General features: G+C 35.5%; 1 protein-coding gene across 1 annotated transcript in view; it reads left to right on the plus strand.

The window, feature by feature from the left end:
• AK5 (adenylate kinase 5) overlaps positions 1-16,915 on the plus strand; it is a 197,097-nt gene that overhangs the window by 4,762 nt on the left and 175,420 nt on the right. Inside the window, exons 3-5 of the mRNA XM_090269636.1 lie at positions 8,517-8,684; positions 12,508-12,677; positions 12,786-12,899. Coding sequence (XP_090125762.1) covers positions 8,517-8,684; positions 12,508-12,677; positions 12,786-12,899 — 452 coding nt within the window. The remainder of the gene's footprint in view (positions 1-8,516; positions 8,685-12,507; positions 12,678-12,785; positions 12,900-16,915) is intronic.

A 16,915-nucleotide genomic window follows, 5' to 3' on the forward strand; every position in this document is an offset into this window, starting at 1 on the left:
GAAGTTTTATATTACTGACTTCATTATCTTGTGAAATAAATTGCGTTTGCAAACTATGAATTGTTATTAAAATTGCAAATAAGACATTTCCAAATAAATGAGTAGGTGACAGACAAAATTGATAGTTATTGCTAGCTGGGAAGAGACTTCATTTATTAACATGGTTCCAAATTGAGAGTTGATATGAATGCATCTGCATAAATGCATGTAAAGTTTATACCAGTTAATTCAACATGAATTTTTATTAAGCAGCTACTGAATGCAATACATTAGATTAGACACTTGGGTGCTATAAAAGAAGTAGAAGATATGAATATGTTTAAAATTTTTATGAATAGTGTGAAACTAAGAACTAGTTTCCTAGAGGAGATTCATGGTATTCTGATGGCTTTCTGGAATATGTGCTTATCAAAATTAGTGGTTCAGCATTAGCCAACAAGCCTTGTAGGCTCTGGATAAAATTGTGGAGGATAATATTACATGCAAAATGGAATCAGTTTCAATTAGGGGAAACTAAATTAATTCTTTTCCAGTAGCCAAGATGATGATATTTTCCAAATTTAAACCATTCTCAAAAATTGTACCATGAAAAATATCAGCTATGAAGACAGAATTTGAAGTTGAGCTTATTCTATTTGCAATAAATACAAGGGGAAATAAATCTTAGTTTATCTTATTTAGTTATGACCCACTTAGATTTTATCTGAATGCTGCGTGGGAGAAAGTCAAATGTGTTAATTTTTAAGAAACACAAGCAGAGAAGGAAAACAGAAACAACATTTGCTCAGAAACATCTCCAAAGAGAAGAATCCTTCCCTGTCCACGCAGGAGTCATCCCTAGGTCATTTGGTGTTGGGTGCTCAAGACAGCACCTTTAGCTAATTACTGCTGCAGCACACCACATAGGAAGTTATCACATCAGTGAACAAGACATTTTCATGGGTCTGAGGAGTTCATACACATTTCCAAACTGGCTAAGTTACTTCCCAGTGTGTTGTCATACTGTTAGACTCTGTCACAGTGCTAAATACATTCCCCATGCCCTAATTAAATCAGTGAGATAAATGTGGTTAACTGCTTTCTAAACCTTAAAGCACTAACAAACTTCAGGTATTACTGTATTTAGTCTTAAGAAATCTTTATGTTTTTAAATTTAAATCTAAAAGATTATGACATTCTCTTAGTTGAAAAGCCACTCTCAGACTGGGTATACAAAGTGACAGTTTTGCAACACAATGAAATCTGTCTCTATTTTATACTGTTATGTGGCTTGATTACACATAGAAGCCAGGCAGGTCATTGTGTAATAGGGAATGGTGCAGACTGTAGTCAAACTAGAGGGCAGAACTGGAGAGAACAATCATTATCTAAAGGCAAAAACAAATTTTGGAAAAATGTTAAGATGAACAAAATACATCTAGGGGGCTCTGTTGGGCCCATAGATTATTAGTTTGTATTCCTGATCTAGCAGGAGAAGCTAAAACAGGAATGGAAAATGTAGGTTTAACTTTCATAGAATTAAAATCGCTTGTAAACTTTAGTCTCCATACTTGTTAATACTTCACCAGAATTCCCACTCAGACCTTTAATTAATCATCAAATAAAACCTTTCTATGTACTATGGTGACAAGAATGTTGTATCACATTGTCCTTTTTTCTAGAATATATGCTAAAAGACAGGCAATGATTTATCCTATAATAATAACATTTTATTTAATGAAATGCTTTACACATTTGTGCTTTGAAGGTTTTAGCTGTAAGTTATGGAATAGGTTTTAAATTCAACAAAATTGCTAACTTCACAGTAATTTAAAGCATTGTGATTATCTCTAGGAATAAAAAGTGGCTCATGTATTCTTGGTAAAATATTGACATAGCTATGCTGATAATGTAGTTATCATGAAAAAATATTCCATGAAATGAACATTTTAATCATTTAAGCAAATTACATTCCTAAGTAAAAATATGATTAAAAAAAAAAAAAAAACAAAGATCAATTGGGATGGCAGTTCTTTAAACCAATTTTACTATAAATGTGAGATGAGCATCTTTTTTTTATTTTTTTGGCTATATCTATACAGTTGAACAAATAATTGCTTATGAATAAGAGTTCTAGTCCCTTAACTTCAAACGTACATAGAGCTTCTTTTCTGGACTCTCTCATTGTCATCTTGTACTCAACATAACCAAAACCAAACATCCAAACATGCCATATTTGCTTCAAAACCAACACTTCCTTCTCCTTTTCCATTTATTGAGTGCTATATGTCAGACACTCTTTTAGGACTGATCACATAGTCACCAAGAAAGAATAAACATGTCACCTGCCCCCATGGAGTTTACAGTCTAGCAATGAAGTCAGGCACTAAAAATATAATTAGAGGCACAATGGGTGCTATAGGAAATGTCACATATTACAGCACTAATCATCTTATCAGGAGGATGGATCCAGTCTAGGCTGAGGTTTGAGACAGACTTCCTGGAAGAAGTGACATGCTGATACTCAGAGACAGTAAGCCGAGTGGGTGTTAGCTAGAGAAGGATGTATGAGATTGAAGTATACTAGGGAACAAAGAAGTTCCTGACGTAGAGAAGAAGCATGATGTAGACAGGATTGAGAGAAGCTCAGTATTTCTGGAACAGAGAAGAGAGGGCAGAAGGATACTCTATGAAATGCAATATGTTCCTTGCTGTTTTAGACTTTAAACTTGGTAGTTGCTTTTGAACTGTCACCTCCTTTCATTTCTGTTGTCTCAATTCTAACAATGCCCTTCACATCTAGTCATTCATTTCTACTTCCTGTACTACCCCTCTAGTCTAGTCACTCACTTCTTACCCATGGATTATTTTAACAGCCTCTTAGCTGCTATCACTTCTGCTACTAGTCTCTCCCTACTCAAATCCATTCTAACCACCACCAGAGTAATTTTCCTAAAAACTTTTCATATCTCATCATGTCACTTTTCTACCCCTTCCCACAAAAACCTCCCCTGGCCTTCTACCAGATTAAAGCTAAACACCTTTACTCTGGTATCAAAACCCTCCACATTTTAGCAACACTGTACCTACCCATCCTCTGGCTTTTCTCCATGGGGAACCATCTATTTCAACAAGGCTCTTTTTTTGTTATTAATTCAACAAATATTGGAGACTGACATTGAGCTAAGCACAGTTCTAGATCCCAGGGCTACAGAGCTCCAGCTATGTAAAGTCTCTGCTGTCCTGGAACTTAATATTCCAATGGGAGATGACAAACAATGAATGAGTGAGACACCTCTCAGATGCTGAAGTAAGAGACCTCTCAGATGGAGAATTGGTAGATGCTGTGTAGAGCGTTATTGAAGTGATGTCCTTGAAATTAACTGGGTGGCTACTTAAATTAAAATATCAGTAAAGTCTCCTTTATATGAGGTGACATTTAAGCTGGGATGTGAATGGCAGGAATCAGTCAGCCGTGGGACCAACAGAGGAAGAACATTTTAGGCAATGAATTGTGGGGATGGTGTGTAAGCAGGCAGACCTGCAAGACTGTATTATAGTAGTTCAGGTAAATGATGGGGGCTTAGAGAGGAGTTCTGGTAATGGATGTGGATTTGTGACATGTTTTGGAGCTAAAATCAATGCGAGTAGGGTAGGATTGGATCCTAGATGGCAGAGGAGTAAGTGGAAACTACACTACCCTCCTCCCAGGATCAATCTGAAATTACAGCTAAATTGCAGAGAAATCATCCAACATAACCAACTGAATGCTAGCTGGAGAGAAGCATTATAACCACAGACAGACAGGAGAAATTACTTCACCACAACATGACTGGTAGGGGGTGAAGAGGAGACATGACAGGGCTGGCTAGGCTCCCATAGGTGGCAGCTGAAGTGCCAAAGGGATATTTTAGCAGCCAGGGGCTTCCCCCCGAGAAATATAGGGTCTAAACCCCAAGCTGGGCTTCCCAGCCTACAGCACCAGAGCTGGAAAGGAACCAGGATAACATCCAGCAGCGGAAAGTGGCAGGGTTTCTGTCGGATAGGGAGAGAGGGCTGGAGCCGCAAAGAAACTCTTAAAGGCCAAAGCACAATATTTGATTTGCAACCACTTACCCTGGGTGCCAGCAAAGGGAGGGCAGAGTGGACTAGAGATGCTTGAGGAGAGTCTGGGGTTGGTGGATCTGGGGAGAAAACTAAAGTAATAGCCACTACCTATACTGCAAGAGCCATTACTCTCAGGCAGAGCCCTCTTCTCCAAATGGCATCACTGGGGGGAAGCAATACCCCCCACCTGCAGGAATTACTCTGCCCTACCCCATGGTGCTTAAGCCAAGCTAAGCTGCTGATTACAACTTGATTAGATCAACAACTGATCAGTTGAACAGCTGAGGTGGAAAATACAAAGCAGCCAAAATGGGAAGACAAAGAAATAGACCCCAAATGAAAGAACAAGTGAATTTTCCAGAAGAACTAGATGAAATGGAGGCAAGTGAGTTATCAGATAAAGAGTTTAGAGTAATGATTATAAGGATACTAACAGCATGAAAAAATACACAGAAACCATAAAGAAGGACCAATCAGGAAAAAAGAATGCAATATCTGAAATAAATAATACACTGGAAGGAATAAACAGTAGGTTAGATGAAGCAGAGGATAGAATTAGTGTTTTGGGAGACAAGGTGGAAACAAACACCCAGACTGAGCAGCAAAAGGGAAAAATAATTTTAAAAAATGAGGAGAGCTTAAGAAACATTTTGGATAATGTGAAACATAACAACACTCACATCATGGGAATACCAGAAGGAGAAGAGAGTGAGCAAGGGATCAAGACCCTATTTGAAGAAATAATGACCAATAACTTCCCTAATCTGGTGAAGGAAAAAGTCACATAAGTTCTGGAAGCTCAGAGAGTCCCAACAAGTTGGACCCAAAGAGGCCTACACCAAGACACATCATAATTAAAATGACAAGGCTTAAAGACAAGGAAAGAACCCTAAAAGTCACAAGAGAAAAACAGGTAGTTACCTGCAAGGGAGCACTAATTAGACTGGCTTTTGATTACGCAACAGAAACATTTCAGGCCAGAAGGGAGTGGCAAGAAATATTCAAGATGATGAAAAGCAAGGACCTACAACCAAGGCTACTTTACCCAGCAAGGCTATCATTTAAAATCAGAGAAATAAGGAGCTTCCCAGACAAGAAAAAACTAAAGGAGTTTGTTAATGCCAAATCAGTACTGCAACAAATGTAAAGGGCCTGCAAGAAGAAGAAGGAGAAGGAGAAGAAGGAGGAGAAGAAAAAGAAAGAAAAAAATAGAGGATAACAGTCTAACAATAAAATGGCACTACATACATATTTATCAATGATCACCTTAAATGTAAATGGCTTAAATGCTTGACCAAAAGACAGAAGGTAGCTGAATGGATAAGAAAATAAGACCCATATATATGCTGCATCCAAGAAATCTATCTCATCTTGGAAGATACACAGACTAAAAATGAAGGATTTGAAAAATATATTTCATGCAAATGGAAAAGAAAAAAACTGGGATAGCAATACTTAAGTATGACAAACTATACTTTAAAACCAAGGCTATAGTAAGAGACAAAGAAAGATTCTACATAATGATAAAGGGAACAATCCAACAAGAAGATATAATCCTAGTAAACCTTTATGCACCCAACATAGGAGCACCTAAATATGTAAAGCAAATCTTGATGGACATAAAGGGAGAGATCAACAGAAATACAGTTATAGTTGGGAATTTTAACACCCCATTGACTTCAATGAATAGATCTTCCAGGCAAAAAATCAACAAGGAGACAGCAGCCTTAAACAACACTCTAGATCAAATGGATTTAATTGATATCTTCAGAGCATTTCATCCCAAAGCAGCAGAATATACACACTTTTCAAGTACACATGGAACATTTTCTAGGACAAACCATGTTAGGACACAAAAGAAGTCTCAATAAATTTAAAAGATACAAATTATATCAAGCATCTTCTCTGACCACAATGCTATAAAACTAGAAATCAATCACAAGAACACTGAAAAACATACAGACATGGAAGCTCAATAACATGTTATTAAACAATGAATGGGTCAACAACATGATCAAGGAAGAAATCAAAAGATACCTTGAAACAAATGAAAATGAGGACACAACAATGCATAATCTGTGGGACACTGGGAAAGCAATCCTAAGAGGGAAATTCATGGCATTACAGGCCTATCTCAAAAAATAAGAAAAAGTTCAAATGAATGATCTAACTTCACACTTAAAGGAACTTGAAAAAGAACAACAAACAAAACCCAAAGTGAGTAAAAGGAAGGAAATAATAAAGATTAGAGCAGAAATAAATGAAATAGAGTCTAACGAACAATGCAAAAGATCAATGAATCCAAGAGCTGGTTCTTTGAAAAGATAAGCAAGGTTGACACACCTTTAACCAGATTCATCAAGAAAGAAAGAGAAAGGACCCAAATAAATAAAATCGAAAATGAAAGAGGAGAAATAACAACTGACAGCAAAGGACTACAAAGGGTTTTAAGTAAATATTATGAACAGTTATATGCCAACAAAAGACAATCTGGACAAAATGAATAAATTCCTGGAAACATACATTCTATAGGACATTTACACAGTGGAATACTACTCAGCCATAAAAAAGAAGATTCTTCTTCTGGAGAATATTATGCTAAGTGAAACATGGCAGTCAGAGAAAGATAAGTACCATATGTTTTCACTCATATGTGGACTCTAATGAACACACTGAACTAACAAGCAAAACAGAGACAGACTCATAGATGGAGAAATGACAGCTAGTGGGAGCGGGGAGGTGAGGGGATGGATAGATTGAGCAAAAAGGAATAAGAACTCATGGTCATGGACAACAGTGTAGTGATTACTGGGGTGGGGTAAAGAGGACTAAATGGCAATGGAAAAAATATAATAAAGATTAACTTAAAAAATAAAATAAAGTCAATGGGAAAAGTAAGGGAAAGAAGTAATCCAAGGCAATGCCTAGTATTGCCCTGTGTTGGGTGAAGTAATTCAGTTTCAAGAAAGAAAAGAATACTGTTGTCAGTGCCTTCCCTGACATAGCCCTTCCCAGAATTTTCCCAGATAGGATATCCACTGTTATCTGCAGACTACTCCATTCCTTTTATGAAACAAACATGAGTCCAGTGGGACAGTAGTCAGTGAACTCATTTATCATATAAACAGAGAATGGACATATCCACCTGATCAACACCCTGGAAAAAGGTATGAGCATTATGCCACATGAAAATTCAGGAGTTCCCTCACGGGAGGCCAGATGTCCTCCTGTCTCCTTTGTGCAGGTCCTTAGGGCTTCTCTGTGCTTCCTGGAATACTGACGCACGGGGTGAGGAAGGCAGGAGCCATGAATTAATTGTATATTGACAACTGGTTAAGACTGTCTGCCTGATTTGGGCTTCCCTGCTCTGTCCTGTGGTCCTTTTGAATATTTCATTTGTATTTCTGACTCTGAGTCTTTGTGTTTTGTTTCCACCAACTGAGACATACTTGCCTTTCGAAGTTCAGGTCATGCCTCTTTTGCAAGTCCTTTCCTACCCCTCCAACCCAATGGGTCTACCCAGTCACGGAACTCCTGCCATTGTGGATGTAAACTTAAACCTTTACAGTTACATTTATAAATCAAGGAGGTTAATGATAATCGATATTGGTAGAGTAAAATTCACTGATATTGAAAGATATTCTAAATGTAGAAATTGTTTGCTACCTTCTACCTGTCTTATAACAGTACCCTAAGTTTTGGGGCATTACGCCACCAAGCCATTCCACTGAACTACATTAGAGTGCCAGGATCATAGCGATTGTGTATCTATATTTATTAAATAAATAAAATACATTATGCATAAGCATTAACTTCTTGTGCAGCTACATATGGTTGTGAAATTTGCGATTGTTGTGCATTACAGAAGTCTAAGGAGTATCATTTGCAGAGATCAGAATGTATACAGATGACCAAGCAAGACTAGGTAGTACTTAAGAAGGTTCCAAGGATTCAGGCAAAGGTTAGCAAACCATGACCCATGGGCCAACTCTGGCTCACTGCCTGTTTTTATAAATAAAGTTTTATTGGAACACAAGCACATTCGTCTGTTTATATAGGGTGTGACAAAAGTAGGTTTACAGTTGAATGTGTGCAACACAGCATTTATTCTTGTAACATTTATTAATTAGATGTTACTTTTCATGTGAATAACTGTAAACCTACTTTTGCTCCACCCTGTATATTTTCTATGATTGCATTCTTACTACTGTGGCCCAAATGAGTCTAAGACTCTATGACCTTCAAAGTGCAAATTATGGAATATCTGAGCCTGTAAGAAAAAGCTTGCTGACCACTTATGAGATGGGGTCTTCTTCAAGTTGAAAAAAATCAAACTTAATTAGTTTTTAAATGTTTCCTGCTAATTAAGTGCAAAAAAGTTTAGTTCTGCTATTTTTTTTCCGTTTCAAAGTTATCTTACTCTTTTGCAGTAATGCCTGAAAATTCAAACTTTCCATATCGGCGGTATGATCGGCTCCCTCCAATCCATCAATTCTCCATAGAAAGTGATACGGACCTCTCCGAGACTGCGGAGTTAATTGAAGAATATGAGGTTTTTGATCCTACTAGACCTCGACCAAAAATCATTCTTGTTATAGGTATGAGGACAGAAAGCAAAATTCTCATACTATTTATAATTTTGTTTATATATTTAGATTTCAAAGAATTGTCAATTATGTATCACATTTGCAAATATTTAGATAAAAATGACAATACAATAGAAACAAAAGCTCAAGAAACAAATAGATGGAGATATTTTAGCATAATTTTCAATATAACAAATTGTTAGAATTACATAACTTAATGCTTTTGTACTTTTATAGAATCCATTACAATTATATATTTCTATATAATGAATTGAAAGTAAGTACTAACCCCTTCAAAAATTTTTGTTCTATGTGTTCATCTGTTTAATTTTTAACATAGGTAACTGAGTTTATTAGAAGTCTTCTAAATATGATGCATTTTTCCCTTTATCTCAACAAATTTAACATTTATTCACTATTAACTTTAGAGGAATAATAATAATAATAATAAGTTGGTAAAGATTCATAAATGAAACTTCCTTATGGCAAACTGGCAACTACAATAAAATATAAGTTTTGATGTTAAAAGCATGTCTAAAAGAGTAGTGTTTTACACAGCATATAACATCTGAGAATTAATAAAGAAGTTAATGATAATAGTTAATTTTTAAAATTGCCACTATGAATCTTATGTCGAATATAGAAATATCAGTCTGATGCCATTTCACAAGGAGTAGATATTGAAAATATTTTAAGTATTTTTTCCAGAATGCATTTTTTGACCACTCTTACAAACTCTAATTTTCTCAAAATCTATAAAAAATTATGAAGAGACCTGTGAACATGAAATATAACTAGTTTTTGTCTCACTTTCCATTTTGACTAAGCTTACACAGAGATTACTGAAAGCACAAATCTAACGTGAAATGCTCAAAGCTATTCTAGCCAGAAACTGTTAACAGAAAGCAAAATGCACAAAGCCTTCATGAAAAGAACTGCTCCTAGGAAATACAATGATGATGGCATCTAGGAAAAAAGCATGCAAATAAACAGCAAGCTATAATAAGAATTTAAGTTCACCAGACTGGGAGGACTGACATTTGTATATCTCTAAGTGTAATGAAAATGAAATTGCAAACATATTTAACCCTGAATTGTTTAAAATAATGTAATAGAAAATATAGAAATCGACTTTCCAAAAGTCAAAACATTCTTATAGTGTATGGAGTCACCAGTGTCATAAATTTCTATCTATTCTTGAAAATGGAATTTTTGAGTGTGTGCCTAAAATTTTGAGACCCTTCACAATAAGACAAAGCATTCTTCTAATGCTTTATTAGAAGAAGAGCTACAGAATAACTGGAAGTTATTTTACCATTTATAATTAAATGGAATGAACGAAGGAGGCTTGATTGACCAAAAAAAAAAAAAAAAAATGTATGTAATACCAAATTGTTCTTGTGTAAAACAGCCCATAGGCGAATGTTTTATGAGTGTGAATTTTATATTAAAATGATTAAAATATTTCAATAAACCAAGATCTTTCGAGAAAATAGAAATGCTCAAATCTTCTCCACTTCAGAGGTTTTTTTTTTTTTAACTCTGTAAAATCCACTTGCATTCCCAAGGGTGTGACTTTTTATTTTAGACTTGTGCGCTGTATTGTAACATTTTATGTATTACAAAAGAGATACAAAACCAATGATTATAGATAACTTTTAGAAGACTGAGAGAAGAGAAGAAAGGAAAGGCCAAAATTTAGGCTATCTAAAAAAAGTAGGGAAATTTTATGACTTTTAAGGAATTGTAAAATAATTGTGCCTGAACCTCATAATTTTTTACTTTCCTACATGGAAAACTGATGGGGGAGGTACAGATATTTACATTGTATTACATCCAAATAACAGAATTTCCCTTCTGGAGATTCAGAACTCTTTTTTAAGGTGCCTTCTTGGCACAGATACTAATCTCTCTTATGTTAATGTAATTATAAAATCCAGGAGTTAGATGGATCCTAATATTTATTAGAGATAAGTAAATAGAACAAAATTAAGCTCACTCTGAGTTCAGAAAGAAGAAAGTAAAATTCATTTATTAGGAAGTGTCAGTAACCAAACTCATCTAATAAGTTAATGCTATTCGCTGTCAATTGTGGTAATCAATTTTTTTGTTTTATTGTTGTCTGCTATTGCCTCCATTAGATGACAAAAAAACTATTTTTTTCTGTGTAGGTGCCAGAACTTTCTTAGTGTTTGATTTTTTTAATTCAGTGGACTTTATAATATATTAGTTTGATGGTCTGTAAGATTAAGTGTAAAAATACAGTTTACAAAAAATAACTTTCATTCTTCAGGGATCAAATCAGATTGAATTTTTTGATGGAGTGGTCATATAATTTTTTTTCTTCAAGCCAATCCATGATTCGTCCATAGGTTAATAGGCTAAGAGCAGCTATTTAAAACCAAAACTAACTTCTGATTTGCAAAGTAATGAATTTAACCTGGTAATAGTTCATAACATTAATTTAATAGGATAGAATTTAGAGATTCTTAGAAAGAGAATGATCAAAAATAAAAACAAATTCTTACCTTAAGTTTACTAAAAAAGTAAAAAGGTGAAAGCCAGATATTGTTAGGTACACTATTTGGGACTGGAGTTAAGAAATGGTTCTCATTATATTAGTTGATTTTAGATACCTGCACATTAAATTTTTTAATGAGAAATAAGCCTTGGCTGACTAAGTCTACCCAATTCGAACTCTTATTTTAAAAAACAAAACAAAACACTTGTGGGTTTTTTTTACTTACATTATTTGCAACAAGAATAAAAAATATTTACTAAATAATTATATATAATGACCTACATGCAAAAATAACCCTCAATATACTGAATTAGTAGGTAGAACATCAACTCACTTTTCTATTGAATTTTTATTTTCAATATTGCTTAATAAGTTAAAATTATATTTCAGTGAATATTACCAAAGCATTTTATTAGACATTGACTTTTCATGAGATTTTGTCTACAGTCAATAATTTATGCTTAAGTATTTGAAAACATTTCATTTTGATAATTGTCAGCAAATAAATCAGACTGGGCTGGTTGCTATGTGCTTGATTTTGAAATTAGTTCATACTTTAAGTTCTAATTCATCTAGGTTATTTAGAAATATAAATTAACTAAAATAATCTGACATGATTTGGACGTAAAGTCTGAGCCCTATATTTATAATTATTTTAGTGCTTATGTTTTTAAAAATAAATGACAACTACCAATGATTAGTATTGAGTTATATTGCAAAACGTTGATTATTTCACACTAATGTATCACAAAATCAAAATTATCGTGAGTTCTGTAAAATTATTCTACCTTCTGGATCTATTTTATTTACTGTGTATATTTACTGCATAAACCTTCTTTTGAAATTAAAGATGATAAGGCAAGAATATGCATTATCAGAAAAAGTTATAAAAATTTTTAAATAAGTCATGTCAATATTGGTTTGCCTTTGGTTGAAAAATAATTGTTATATTGCACATTAAGTCTTTGTTGACATGAAAAAAATACGTCTGTTATTCCATTGTCTTTTGTATGCCATAGATTTTTCTTTCTTTATGAGGAAAAAAACGTGTTTACATAGAAAAATGGTGAAGGTTTCTCTCAACTGTAAGCAAAAACTGTCTTTCATCTAATGCAGTTAATCACAATAGCTCTACCCTTCCCTTGGTTAATCTACACTTGCTCTGCATTCAGGAAGGGGATTGAAAATGCCAACAGTTACCCACCCTGGTACTGTTAGTCTAGAAGCTGCATCTCAAGATGAAGGTAGTTGTTGTATAAAAGGGAGTTTCTTACTGTAACAGAAGGTCACAGTTTTGCCTGTTTTAAATAATAGGCGGTCCAGGAAGTGGAAAGGGTACTCAAAGTTTGAAAATCGCAGAACGCTATGGATTTCAATACATTTCAGTGGGAGAACTATTAAGAAAGAAGATCCACAGTGCCAGCAGCAACAGGAAATGGAGTCTTATTGCCAAAATAATTACAACTGGAGAACTGGCCCCACAGGTATTGCTGAATAATTTGCTTTCTAAAAAAATAATTCTGTAGTTTTTATGCTAGTTGTGAGTATACTAAGTTTGCCTGTGGTTTTCCACCCTCTTTTCTTTACAAAAGGAAACAACAATTACAGAGATAAAACAAAAATTGATGCAGATACCTGATGAAGAGGGCATTGTTATTGATGGATTTCCAAGAGATGTTGCCCAGGCTTTATCTTTTGAGGACCAAGTAAGAATACCTTTTCATATCTTAAATGACCTACTTTGTACTTAAAACTTTGAGATGTTTTTTAAAAGATTTCTTGGAAGACTTACACTTGGAATGGATTCTGGTCTGAAAATGGGCAAGTACGTCAGTAGGAGGTGGCAGAAAGTCATTTCCTTAGTGCACAAGCTTAAAAATTGAAGGCAGTCTCTGACAAAAAGAAAAGACAAAAAATAACAATAGATTAATTATTTTTATTAAAAACGCTAATCTCTGTCACCTTTATTACAAAATCTTTCCCTGAGATTGTGTTTTAAATCTTTACTAAAAACAAGCCTTACTCAGTACTGCCCACCTGTATTTGCCTGTTACCAATTAAGGCAGCCCTCTTCCTTGGGTTGTGAAATACTAACCTGCCTACTTATAACAAAGTAGGGTTCAGGTTACCAAAATTTACTCAAAATTGAGTAGATTATGCCTGCTTCATACTCTTCATATTCTAAACGGAATAAATCAATGAAAACATTTTACATATCTATTTAATCTTTGAAAAACTAGTGTAACTAATTTTTCATTTAAAATATTTAATTACAAAATAATGAATGGTTATAAAAATTTTAAGTACTGGTATAAAAAGTGAAAGTTCATTAATACCCTTCTTCTCTTCCACTGACCCTCCTCTCCTAATAAAAACACTTTTAAGCTTGTTATATATATTCCAGACCTTTTTTTTCTGTACATTAAACACTAAAACACACACCCATGCATGCACATGTACACATATTCACATACACATGCATTTTTAATCTTCATAGTTATTTCCACACTGTCCTGCAAAAAAGTCTAAATATAGTCCCATCAATGTTGAATAAGAGACTGTGTTTCTCCCAGATATAATTCTTATTCTTTTCAACCAGATATAATTCATATTGAAAATTTTGCCAACCTAATATGTAAGAAATGGTATTTTACTTTTCATATTTACATGTCTTGAGTTCCTCCTTAGATTAAGTATAGTTTCAGATACTTAGTGCCCATTTGTATTACTTTCTTGTGTGAATTACCAGGTTTTCTTTGCTCATATTTCTACAGACTTGTTTATCTTTTTTTAATCTTTTTACTTATTTAGAGAGACATTTAACACATTATAGATAGTATATAAGAGACGAGTAAGTCAAATAAGATGTAAGTTTATGTCTCATATGAGAGAAGTGTGGAGTTAGGTAGTTGAAGGCCAGAAGATAGCTTCATAAAGCCTTTCTTTGAACCTTCGGCATCACTGCATTGGGACACCTATTGTGCTATAGCATCTCTCTCCTCTTCAAGTTTCCTCCTCCCACAGGTAGTCCAGAACATCTCGTGCTTACTCAGTTTAAGAGCTTGGCTCTACTTGCTCTGGCCTTGAAGAGAAAAAAACTAGAAAAATACATTGTTTGCTGCCACATGATACGGCTATTGAAAATGCTATGGCAGCCATTCCCTATGATTCTTAGCTACTGGTGGAAGCATCACAGCAAGGCCAACAGGCATTCCCACCCAAACCTGGTCCCCACCCTGTATATTGAATGAGATGTGCTTGGCAAGCACAGGCATACAAAGATATTCAACTTTTTCTATTCCCTTTCAAACATGCTGTATCATGGCTCTCTCTCCTCCTCTGGATAATAGCTAAGGGATATCCCATAGCTTTCCTGGTCACTTTAAAAACATTAACAGATAGTATCATTTTCAGGTATTAAAAAGCACACTCCCCAGTTTTGCCCCAATAAAGCTGGGGAAAAAATTAATTAAAAAATTTTAATATATCTCTGCTATCCTTGGGTTGGGCCTGATTCAGGCTCAGAAACCTAAAGTGATGTCTCAGAATCCTGAAATTCTTCCTCATGTAGCGTATAATGGGGCAGGTAGGAGAAAAGGGGTCAAATATATATAACTCTCCAGGAGCTCTCTCCGGACACCTGACCAATCTCCCCATTCTCTTATATAGCCAGGATGTGGGTGGTGGGCCAAGAGTCACAGAACCGTTTGGGGATACCTGTTAGCAAGATCTATAGGACCATCTGGTATCTCCCTTGAGAATGTGAAGTCACTTGCACGTGCTATTCTCAACTACACTCTGAGTCTGGAAAAGATCGACTTGACATCTTCTTAGGCTGGCACTGTCCCAGCCTTGAGGTTCTCGGCCTCTGTGGGCAGTACCATGGTACCTGAGGTCGAGGCCTCCTTTGCTGACTGCAGGAGTCCGGAGGTACGGCAGCAAAGCTGAAGTGCTTATGTAAAGCTGAGTGTCAGGGTCAGTCATTGACTGCTGCACAACCTATGTGCAGTTAAGGTCCTGGGGTATCGTTTTTTTCTGGTACCAATATCTGACACCAGATGTGTGGGGATGTCCCACACCAGTTCTCCAATTTTCCAGCACCAACTATGTTTCCAAGAATTGAATTCAACTCCAACATTATTTGGAGTTAGCGCAGACCCCACAGGTTAATGGCTCAGTCCCTAAGACTGCCCCCCACTTCAGACAGCATTCACAAGTCTCAGGAACCACCAATACTTCTGCCCAACCAGATATAAATTCAGAGGTTCCCACAACACTCTCCTCAGTTAAAACAATTTGGTAGGACAACTCAGGAAAACACTTATATTTACCAGTTCATTATTAAGGATACAAAGCAGGAACAGCCCCAATCTCATACCTTGTCCTTCACAACTGTCCCATTTGACTGTTCCTTATTTGATGTACAGTTCAGTTCTGTCAGGTCCCAGTTTACTCCCCATCCTCAGCCACCTAGAAACTAAACATCAACTTGTCTTCCCTCCCTGCCATCAATAAACAGCGAAAGGACAAGAGCAGGAGGAGTGAAATAAAGGCTCTTCTTGGGAAAAGGGAAGTTTGACACTATCCAAGGTAGACAAAAGTGGGTTTAAAGTTGTGAGTACGTGAAACAGAGAGTTTATTCTTGTATTATTATTTATTAGTTATTGTATGATTTTCCATACAAACAGCTGTAAGCCTACTGAACCACAGCAAATAACAAATGGTGTGAGGGAGGGATTGCAGAGGGTTCTTGCCCGGGCAGTGGAGTGATTTCCTGGGCTAGCCCATTGGCAACTCCTGCTTCTGCTTTCATGGAGTAACTCTTTGTCCATTCTCTTCTGAGGCCCCTGGCCCTTTGAGAAGTATTTCCTGTCGTGTGTTGTCCTGCATAGCCACGTCAAAGTGGCGTGTTGGTGATTACACTCCTTGGGAGCTATTTTTAGTTTGAAAAAATACAAGCTTTTGGTTACTTAGGTAATACCATTTCCTCAAAAATATGGTAGGTTTCTTCTCTTTTTGTGTCCAGTTAGTTCCACTGCCTGTAACTACACCCAAAGTTCTTTCCTGTACATAGTAGTTAAACTACTTTATTTCTTTGTTTTCTCATTTTGATAGCAGTTACCTTGAGGCCATATTAAAAAAAAAAAAAAACAGGCTTGGGTAAGAAGACAACATCCATAGTCTGGGTTTTGACTCAACGCTGGTTCCTTTATTTTTGGAAGTGGAAGGGGGAGTTAATGGGAGGCCTTTGAACAATAATAGCTTTGTCTTCTGTTTGGAGGTATATAAGCAGTTTGTGTTTTCAACCTTTCTTTACTTTTTAATCTATTTGCAAACTGGTCAACAATTTTTTCTTGGGTTTACCTATAGTAATATGCTGTTAAATGCAAGAGTTCAGTCAATTCTTACTAACATTCTAGCTCTTTCTAGCTACTTCTTCTCTAGCTATGGGCTCCATAGGAACATCATCTGCCTTCCAATTTATCACAAGTAATAGTTGTACCAAATATGTTACAATGACATAACAAGGGTTATCAACTTTCTAACCTAAAATATATATGCCCTTACTGCCCATACAAACTAATGCCACATATGTTAGTTTTAGATATAGCAGCATCCCACTTGTATTACTATTGTTTATATATATATTGTTCAGAGTAAATACAAGATGCTACAATAAAAAGGCAAAATGATATAGTGACATAACACATAAACGTATAAC

This window comes from Furipterus horrens, unplaced genomic scaffold (assembly GCF_987537825.1).
Source record: "Furipterus horrens unplaced genomic scaffold, mFurHor1.1.pri manual_scaffold_3, whole genome shotgun sequence".
Lineage (NCBI taxonomy): Eukaryota > Metazoa > Chordata > Mammalia > Chiroptera > Furipteridae > Furipterus > Furipterus horrens.